The sequence below is a fragment of the Gouania willdenowi genome, chromosome 6, assembly GCF_900634775.1.
Source record: "Gouania willdenowi chromosome 6, fGouWil2.1, whole genome shotgun sequence".
Lineage (NCBI taxonomy): Eukaryota > Metazoa > Chordata > Actinopteri > Blenniiformes > Gobiesocidae > Gouania > Gouania willdenowi.
This window is the reverse complement of record NC_041049.1, coordinates 1,443,413-1,453,871: the sequence shown is the minus strand read 5'-3', so window position 1 is coordinate 1,453,871 and position 10,459 is coordinate 1,443,413. Positions and strand designations below refer to the sequence as shown.

At 40.6% G+C, this 10,459-nt stretch overlaps 1 protein-coding gene across 2 annotated transcripts; it reads right to left on the bottom strand.

Moving 5' to 3' along the window:
- Window positions 1-100: 100 nt before the first annotated feature.
- Window positions 101-9,714, bottom strand: proser2 (proline and serine rich 2). Of its 2 annotated transcripts, none has more exons than XM_028451019.1 (4): window positions 9,619-9,714; window positions 7,341-7,535; window positions 4,323-4,629; window positions 101-3,535 (listed from the first exon to the last, which is right to left on the bottom strand). In XM_028451019.1, exons 2-4 carry the CDS (start codon window positions 7,425-7,427, stop codon window positions 2,115-2,117), a joined length of 1,815 nt encoding a protein of 604 aa, XP_028306820.1. In that variant the 5' UTR covers window positions 7,428-7,535; window positions 9,619-9,714; the 3' UTR covers window positions 101-2,114. The 2 variants fall into 2 exon arrangements, with proteins under 2 accessions (XP_028306820.1, XP_028306821.1); XM_028451020.1 differs by lacking the exon at window positions 9,619-9,714 and adding an exon at window positions 8,445-9,495.
- Window positions 9,715-10,459: the final 745 nt, after the last annotated feature.

The window sequence follows — 10,459 nt, the reverse complement described above, 5'->3', positions numbered from 1 at the left end:
AAGTCTGTTTATCATTAACCGAAGACAGCAATTTAAATCATATGTAATTTTATTGTATAATATATAATTTCCAGTTGTTAGATTGAAACCAAAGCAGACGTGGCGTTCTTCTGTTTACTGGGGAAAAGTCATCACATACACACATACATACACACTGTACAATGTGAGATAATACACCACAAACACTTCAAAATCCCTCTTTTGTTCCCCGTCCTTTAAACGTTTCCACATTAAGTCAACATGGAGAAAGTAAACACACTTTTTTTTTTTTTATAATAATCGCACCATCAGATCCTTCAATAAGACTGTAGAAGAGCTACAGAGAACCGGAGTCCATGGATTCAACCATATTTACTTCATGGGTTAATGTAGGTAAACTACAGAGACCGGAGTCATAATCACACACACACAGCAGCAGTTACATAGCACACATTCCTGGGAGACATCAGCAGGAGCACAGAGTCAGTGGGCGGAGTCTGGATGGTGGCAAGCTGTGGTTTTTTTTTTTTTTTAGACGTATAAATATCCTGCATTTTCAGCTCCTCCCTGAACAGCAGCCTCAGAAAAACCTCTGAATGTGTGTTTTCTTCTTCTTTTTCCAACTCCGTGAAGCTGCTCTTTGTCCCAAAGCTCAGGGAGAAAAAAATAAAACCAACAAAATCACAACAAACCTTCCCCTTCACAACACACACACACACACACACACTCTGTTCCTGGACCAGGACTCTAACATGGAACTTTTTATTTAGCAAAGGTGAAGGAAAAACTGTTGATATTTTATTTTGGTTAAGTTGATTTGATCAATTGACATTTCTGAAAATAAATAGAATTAATTGTTTTTTTGTTTTAATGCATTTTTACCTATGGCACCAAATACATGTTTTTGTTGTTTATTCCCTCCTAATAAGAAGAAAAGTTGATTATATATTTACTTTTTTAAGCTTTAAAAACATTGCCGCCTACACTTTTTTGCCCAAAACTTTATTGATTAAAAAAAAATTATACATATGAATATTTTTTTAACCTTTTTCAAGCTTTCAAATAAAAATAGCAGCCTTCACTTTGTTAGTAAAGTGAAACTTTAGCTTTTAAACACTAAACGTATTCCCCGCCCATACATTTTATATTGTAAACTCATTTTTAAAACTTTGTTGTAATATATATTATATATATATATATATATATATTTTCACCAACATTTAACTTTTACCAGCGTTCTGAAAACAAACCAAAAAGAATGAAGCCACTAAATATAAAAACGCTAAAGATAAACACACAAATGTGGATAAACATGAACGGCAGCTCTAAGGACTCAATCTGCTAAATCTTTACAGTTGTCTGTTGCTAATCTGCAGCTCTCAGCGAGTGCTCGACCATCACAGTCCTTCCAGCACTTTCATTACAAACTGGTTCATGATGAGTGTTGGGGTCTTTTGCGTCTTGGCGGTTATTGAACAACGCAGATAAAGGTCTTCGGTAGCACTTGTATCTTGTTGAGCTTTTAGGAGTCTTGGGGGTTCTGGTTTTTACTTCTGGCTTCTGATGGCTCTGGTTCTGAGGCATTTCATTGGTCATTGTTGGCTTTCAGAGAACTTATTGTATTCATTCACAGTTTTGTAGCGTCTACTTGTTCTTTATGGCTCTTGATCGGTTCTCCCCCCAGGTCTAAACGGTTGCTGATGGTTTCAGCGGATCTTTGGTTCTTGATTAATGAGTTCTTTTAAAGGTTCTCAGTAGTACTTGAGTCTCTTTTTGGTTCTTGTTTTGAGGTGAGGAGTCATTAGTTGTTGATCTTGGTGGTTCTTGGGGACCTTTTGTTGGCTCTGAATGTGACAATTGCTTCTTTTTGGCTTTTAGAGGTTTTTTGGTGGATTTTCTTTGGTAAGATTTTGGCTGCTCTTGTCTATTAAAGTAATGTGTCTTGTTTACTCTTAGCTACTCCTGCTTGTTTTAAAGTTTAAAATAGTGAAACTGTACACCTGATTCTGTTTTTTGTATAATGTCTCAACAGAGAACTGTCCATATTCACATCCCAACAATGTTGAGCATGGCACACTTGCACAGTTTTTTGTGTTTTTCTGACCAGAATGTCAGAAGCTGAGAGTTGTATCAGTTTATAATGTTCGAGGCTCCTTCAGTAGCCCCAGTTTCCTCAGCGCGGCCCTTCGGGCATCGTTCATCGGCCCCCGCCCACAAAACTCCACAGAGATGGACTGTGGACGAAACAAAGAGTTTTTTCTTCCGGTTTTGGGCGGTGCCATTCCAGCGTGGTATGTGAACCGAGCAGGTCTTTGCACTGGGATCGGGACGGGGGCTTTAGGAAGGCGGCACGTTGGCCCAGTGCCTGGTTGGATGGTCATACTCTTCCCTCCATAGCTGTTTACCTTGATCGGTGGTGGCTCGGGAAAAGAGGACGAGGTTTGGCTCTTATCGATGTGGGAGCTGAGGATATCGGGAAGGTCGCTCCTGTTGATGGTTACGGGAACAGGGGTCATGGGTTCGGATTTTACTCTGTAGCTGTTGAGCTCTGCTGAGGTTGATGAAGTTGGCGGAATGGTTCTGGGGTCAGGGCGTGGATGAGCTGTTGTAAAATCAGACCTGGGCGTCGGTAAAGGGTTGACCACAATGGATTTCCCGCCGTAGCTGTTGATTTCAATGGATGTGACTTCTGGAGGGGGCGGGACAGGGGTCCTGTTGTCCAGAGACGATGTGTAGTAGCTGCTTTGTGAGACCGCTGTGGGTGATGGACTGACCTGAGGGCTTCGCTCTTCGTAACTCCGGCGAGAATCACTTCGAAGGATCTCTGGTTTCCTCTCAACATGAACGTAGCTCGGAGATGGAGACAAAACTTCTGGAAACTTGTACGGTGGGGAAAAACTTCCCTCAGGTTCTACACCTGTGGGGATCCTTAACGGGAGGCCATTAGGGATGTCTGATGTTTCCCCAGACAAGGCTCGGCTCCTGTTCAGGCCCAGCTTGGAAAGAGCCTCCATTCTGGACTTGTCTGGTGTCGGGTCCTTGAAGGAAATGCTACGACCTGGTCTGTTTCCAGTGCTCTGCTCTTCAGCTGGCAGAAGGTTTTCCTGCTGCAGAGGGTGGGACGCACCAGAAAGGTTTGCCAGCATCTGCGCCCGCCTCTCCTCCAGGTTCACGTTAGGCAGAGACTGGCTCTGGTGCTCCTTGTTACCAAGAACCACGCTAATATTACCAGGGAAGCGAGAAGGCTTGGCAGCGGTCGGAGGTCCATGTTTCGCCTGAGGCTCAGTCAGCGGTTGTTCTGACTCAAGGCTGAGACGATGGAAGATGGCAGAAGGATGGATGTTGGTTGGACTGCCTCCCTGGTTCTCGGCGATCTTCTGGGCGATCAGGACTGGGGTGGGGATGGATCCTGGAGGATGGTAGGAGTGGGTGTCAGAGGGTCCGTAGCTTCCACTGGGGAGCGGAGGGTTGTACTCTGAGGGGTGGCTGTCCATTGGATCGTGCCTTGGTTTGATCTCAAAGTGGCTCTCAGGGTTCAGCTGCAGACTCTGGAAATCTGAGGGCAAGAAAGATTTTGGAAGAGTTTAGAAAAACTAAAGGCCTTTAGAACTTTTATTTGACTACCACCTCCTTAGGGTGTGTTCAGACCGGTTTAGTTGTGGACTCGCTCCGAATGGGCAGAGGACAGCTGATAATTTTATCACCTTAGTTTGTGTTCAGAGCGAAACTTCTGATCTGCTCCAAACAGCCTCTGGTGCAGTTCCATGAGCTAACCAGTTACTGTAGTTTAGACTTCTCTAGGCAGAGAAACAAAAACCTGAAGAAGAGACTCTCGTCTATGGGTCAAAGCCACCACTGTTCAGTGTTCACACACTTCTTCCTTCTCTGTTTGTTCTTTAGCAACATTCAACAATGGAGCAGCAACAAGTTGTCCTGCTTTTCCTGGTTCTAAAGCCCTGATTTGGGCTGTCGCCGGTTTGATCTACAATATACATGGTTGCTGACTGTGCCAAAAATATCCAAAGATTTTGTCCAACTCTCCAAATCTGTAACAAAAACTCCTAATTTTTATCAGACCAAGGAACCCTTAGATGCAGCTATTGTTGTTGGTGAGAGATTTAATCATGTGTGTGCACGTGACTCAAACACGGCTCTTCCAGTTCCACTCACATTAATTGAATAACTGGGATCTGCTTTGAGTGTGTGAACTAAAGCCTCAAACAGGACTTTGTAAAGGACTTGTGACCATAGGGTCAGGGTTTGAATCCATCAAAGGCATTTGGACAAAGAATTACAATCTGGGAAAGTAACGGTCTCCTGGTGTTAAGGTCTATGTTGGGTACCTGGGTTCATGGGGCTGAAGACCGGATCTCTTGTCTGCACGAGGTCTGGCTCTTGTTGAACCAGGTCAATGATGTCCTGGTCTTTGTGGCTGGGCGTTATGGTGAAGTTGGCTCCGTGGGTCGGGCTGGAGATGGGTGGGGCATCCATGGTGTCGACCGGACGACGACGGTGGCTTTCCAGCGTCCTCGCTCGGTTGTTCCTTTGGGTTTCGTCCTCCAGGCTGTCCTCCAGCGAGTCGATGGTGTTCTCGAAGAACTGGATGCACTCCTTCTCCTCCTGGCTCAGGAACAGCAGTGTGTCGTCATGCTGGAAAACACAGAAGATGTCCAAGGTGAGAACATGTTTGAACTTCCCGACGTGGACACGCCTTCCTCACACTGAACTCAAACACTCAAACCCCCACCCCACTCTCCCCTCCCATGTTCCTCTGGTCTCACCTGCAGGGCAACCCACGACACAAAGAGGATCTGTTACTCAACCCTTCATTGTGTCTTCAGACGGTAAGAAACAACCCGTCAACAACAGACTGTATCAATTACTAAAAATAATACTAATGTAATTATTCATATTAAACTGTATTTGAAGCCAAAAAAAGTGTGAATTCTTAGTTTAAATTACAAATGAAGTGAGTATTAATTAAAGAGAGTTAATGACTAAAAAGGCTCATCTTTAAAAATCTTTTTAATTAATCTAAAAATGATTTTGTGGTTTTTAACGAGGAGATAAAAAGTCTTTAAGCTCATTTTTAACATGATGAAGTTACTGCTTTAATGTAAACTGAACAAATGCAGTTTTCTCACATTTTTACACACAATTATTTCTTTTAACCCAAGGCGGACATGAATGACTCCAAAACAAATACACAAAATGACTGGAAAAAACACAAAAACATTGAATTTGTATTTCACTGTAAATGGTAAATTTTCAAAGTTCTTAAATCACTGAAAACTGATGACAAAAACACACAAATAATGATTTAAAAAAAAACGGACAAAATTAATTCCAAAAGACCCCAAAACAACAACAAAAATGCACAAACCTATTTGTTGTTGCCTGTGTTAAAGCTCTGATTGGTCATTATTCTAAATGTTAATCAGATACAGTCACGTTTGTGATAAAAGCTTCCTATGTCTAGATTACATGATTGGTTGTGACACCAGCATTACATGGCCATAGCTCCGCCCACTGGAATGCAGGAGGTACTTTCAACTTTGTAACAAATCACTGGATTGAAGTCAAAATCGACCCCCACGGCATCCTGAGACGGACGGGCCAGGCCCACGGACCGTTGATTGAAAAGCGCTCCCATAGAGAAAAATTAAACTTAAGTTTTCATTTTGTGTATTTTCTTTCATTTTGTTTGTTTTTGAAGACATTTTGTGTATTTTTACTGGAGTTTTGTGTTTTTTGTTCTCGTTATGTATATTTTTCAGTTATTTTTGTGTCATTTTGCTGTAGTTTTTGCATGTGAACCCTGTGGCACCTGTTGCCTGTGTCTGACAGAGGTTCTCCTGCAGACGGAGCTGATGGAGGGGGTGGGCGGAGCTTAGAGGGTTGTGTGATCATGAAATTGTGTTTGGTGGTGAGAAGCTTCTGCCTTCAGTTGTATTTTATCTGGTTTGTCACCAAGGTCACGACCTTGAGCCGTCACTCTGAGGAGTGTTTTAACCTCTCGCACAAACTCTGCTCAAATCAAGTGTTGCTCCGCCCACATGAAACCAGCAGGTTTCAGGCTGAATGAGGCCTATTGTGGCAAACCTGCGGTCCGACCAGTCTGACGGGTGTGCATGAGAGCGCGTCACCTCAGAGGCATGCGAGGCGTTCTCTGCGTGACAGACCGGTTTGATCCCATCAGCTGTGAAACCACACTGCTGTCACACAAAGTCTTTAACAACCGCTTTAACAAAAACACACACCTTTTATCACCGCAGGCCACAGTGTAACAAAGACTTATTGTGTGTTTCTGTTGACATTGTTTATATTTTTATGTCAATTTTGGATGTTTCTGTTAATGTCCTGTGTGGTTTGGGGGCCTTTTAACTTTTTTGTGTGTATTTTTATTATTTTGTATATTTTTCTCTCGTTTTTCTTTTCATTTATGTATTTTTGTTATCTTTGTGTATTTTTCTGCAAAGTTTTGACTTTTTTTGGTCATTTTGGGGACTGGACAAAATTAGAACAAGGGCCGTATGTGGCCCCCGGGCCCAAACTTCTTTTTTAAGAATAGGAAAAAAAAAACTGCATCAACAAAGTGAAAACTTTGTCACAACGAGGAAAGAGAAAACTCACAATCAGCGACCAAATCCATAACGAAGACTTTTTAAAATCATTTTTACAAAACTTTAATCTCCCAAAAGCAAAGAGGAGCTCGCTGTGCTTTTAGTCTCAGAGGAAAAATAGACGCACATAAAAACCACAAGACGACAGAAATATACATGACAAAAACACACAGAACAACAAATATACACAAAATCAATGGAAAAACACACAAAACGAGAACAAAAACACACCGACTCCGAAAACACACAATTATGACCAAAACATAAGTAATGAATTTAAGAAAACCTATAAAATACTCAACAAAGACGTCAACAAAAACACACAAAATGACAGCAAAAAACGTTCAGAAACCTATAAAATTACATTAAATGAGGTTCCCAGAGCAGAAAAACATCTCCAAGTTAATGTATTTATCTCGTTAAAAGTGGCTGTTTGGAATTAATATGAAGCGGCCGCGACACAGACTCACTGACACAAAAGCCACATTTTAAAGTAAACACAAACTGTTGAGATGACAAAAGTTATTTTTGCTGCAGTCGTTAAAGAGCACGTCATTTTTCACGTTGATGCTAAACGCAAGAAACGTAATTTTAAATAAATGAAAGTTTTCACACAAAGAGAAGGTGAAGTTAAATAGAATCTGGATCAGAGATCTGATTGGTTCCTTTCTACGTTGCTGCTGTCGTTCTCATTGCGGCCACTAGAGGGCTTGTGTGTGTGTGTGTGTGTGTCCTCACAGCTGTGTGGGAGCTCCTAGTGGCAGCGGCGGCTCCTCCGTTGACTCCGTAGACGCGCTGAGGGTTCCCCTGCAGACGGACGTCCATGACGGCGAGGGCGGCGGTCAGAGGCCGGCCCACATCTGGACGTCTGGTAGAGGGTCCAGAGTCGGAGGAGAAGGACGATTATCAGCTGCGTTTTCCTTCATTCAGAGTCTGAGAACATTCACACATCAACAAACAGGAAACGTTTGAATTAGCGCGAGTAGATGCTCAGATGGAGGTTGAGGAGGTGGAGGGGAGGCGGCCTCTGGAAAATCAACAAATAATGTTAACAAACGTATAAACAACTCGTTGTTGGAACGAGTTCAGGCTTAAAGATAATTAGTTTCATTCTGTGTCGGATTAAACGTTAAAAGTCTGATTACATCTGTGGCTGGAAGGCCCCTCGGTAACCATGGCAACAATCTCCACCTATAAATGAGTCGCATTTCCACCTCCACGGACCAATAAATGACCGAGATGGTTGCTACGGAAACAGAACAAAGACTGTGAGAGTTTATGATGCGATGCAGGTTTAACCACGAATGTCCATGTTTAGTTGTGTTGTTTAGCCTTGATTTGTGTTATCTAGTGGTTTTTTTGGTACTTTTAGGTTTTTTTCTGGTTGTTTTGTGTTGAATTGTGTAGTTTTTGTTGTTTCTTGGTGGTTTTCTGTCTTTTTGTGTTGAATTGTGTAGTTTTGGCTGTCTTTTGGTGGTTTTGTGTTTAGTTGTGTTTGTGTTGATTTGTGTCGAGTGTTTTTTTTTTTTTGGTTCTTTTCTGGTTGTTTTTTTTTAGCTCTTTTGTTTTTGTCTAATTTTGTAGTGGTTTTTGATGGTTTGGTGGTTGTTTTGTGTTGAATTGCGTAGTTTTTTGTTCATGTCTAAAATGAATTTTCTAAAGTTATTGATAAAATATGATTTAAAACCAAATGAATCCATTGTAGTAAACTTGGGTAGTGTGTGATTGTTGTTAAGAACAAAGAGTTTGAAGATAAGTTGTTATTATCTCTGCGATGAATACCTGTGTGTGTAACTAAGGTAAGAACACTTCCTGTCCCAAATGCACCAGACTCTGACTCACTTCCTTCCAAACCCAGCGGCGGCGTTTCACCAGAGCGACCGGTTCGCCCGGAACGAGCGGCCAGACCAGAAGCTTTCGACGCCGAAACCGCCCACATTCCAGTTTTGTGCGTTCAGAAGGAGGAAAAAAATGCTCTGCAGGAATTTCAAAAGCTGGAACTTTACCAAAAATACTGAAGCGTTCAGAGAAAAACGGGTTTAGAGTTCACGAACCATCGATGATGTCATCAGCCTGATTTACCCAGAAACACCAGAGACGCTTTGACAGATTCCTTCATTTTAATTTGTCTTTTTGAACGTTTTCATCTGAAACCAGTCGCTGCATTCCTGTTGAACGACGGTCAGACACAGGAAAAGAGTTCAGGTGGAATCTCAAAGATGGAAAATGTCCAAAGAAACACTGGTTCACACTGTTTCGCCTCAAAAACTGGATCAAACGCCATCATTTTAAAACCGTTTTAACTCCTAAAACAGACTCTGTTTAACAGAATCTTAAAGTGTTCAGAATGAACCTAAAGGACGGGAAAGTTTCAGGAGTTTCTTCTTTAACCCTTTAGTGACGCTGCTTTATTTTCAATCTTACTACTCACACGCTTTCTTAAGCTTCTAAAACCATCTCTGATTCACAGAAACCAGTGAACCACAGCATGAGAACCACACACTGGGGCCTCCTCCACTGATCCAATCAGGTTGAGCCGTAGTCTCTCAGGAGCCAATGAAATCATAGGAAAGCCTGTCTGTCGTTAACAGACTGTTCTGTATAACAAGCTACGCTATGCCACATCAAAGCTAATAATATAAGTGTTTACCATCATAGTGTAACGTAATATACTCTTCATTTTCTACATTTATGTTTATTATAAGAACAAAGTTGAGGCAAAATGAAAAAGAAATTCGTTTTTAAATATTCACTAATTAGTTTATTCAGATAATCAAATACTTTGGATTTGATTAAACCCAGATTTACTATATATATATATATTAGTACTTCTTAATTTTAAAAATCACAGTTTATGTAAAATACATTATTTTCATCATCATTTTTACTTTGTCCGTGACGTCACGCGACGCAGCGAGCCAATAAAACGCTGTGTTTATAACTTCACGAGAGAGATTTAAAAATTGACGCAAAGCTAAAGTGAACCAGAGTGTGCGTGTGTGACGTCAGCACTCACCTGTGGCTCGCGGACCTCCACCTGCAGCAGCTCCGCGTGCGAAGACAGAAAATCCAGGGCGGGAGAAAGGCTTTAAAGGGCCGCGGAGTCCCCGCCCACTACGCATGCGTGTGCGTGAGAAACACGCAGTCAACACAGGAGGTGTGTGCCACATTTGCTTTAAAAATAAATAAATATACTTTTATAATGATATAATAATAAATATCAGTTCAATGCAGCTCCTAAAATTAAAAATGAACTACGCAAAAACATAGACTTACAAAAATAGAAGATAATAAAAATATTTTTAAAAATCAATTCGGTTCAAATGATGAAATCCTAAAACATAAAAGTATTAAATGTATAATTAAAATAAATAAATATACTCAAATGGAGCTAAAAGGAAAAAAAAGTAAATAAGCAAATGATAAATGAATAAATAGCAGTTTAATGCAGCTTCTGAAGTTAAGAATATATTTAAAATGATGCAAAAAAAAAAAAGTTACAAAAATAAAAATGTAAAAATCAGTGCGGTTCAAATCCTGAAATCCAAAAACTTAAAAGTATTAAAATATAATTTAAATAAATATATACTTATACCTCTATAAATACACATGCTATCATTTTAGATTTACTAAAAATATATATTAGTTAATTGGGTATTATTATGGGAATACAATAGTATAAATAAAACTAATTTTCAACTCTTTTAAATCAGATTCAGTTAAAAAGAAGAAAAAAAATACCGGTCATTTCATGTAGCGATACAGTGAGTAAATGTGATGTGATAAATGCTGATTTTGATGGGATTATGCTTATGATGATGCTTATTTTCGATTGTTTTTTTTTTTTTTTTTAAATG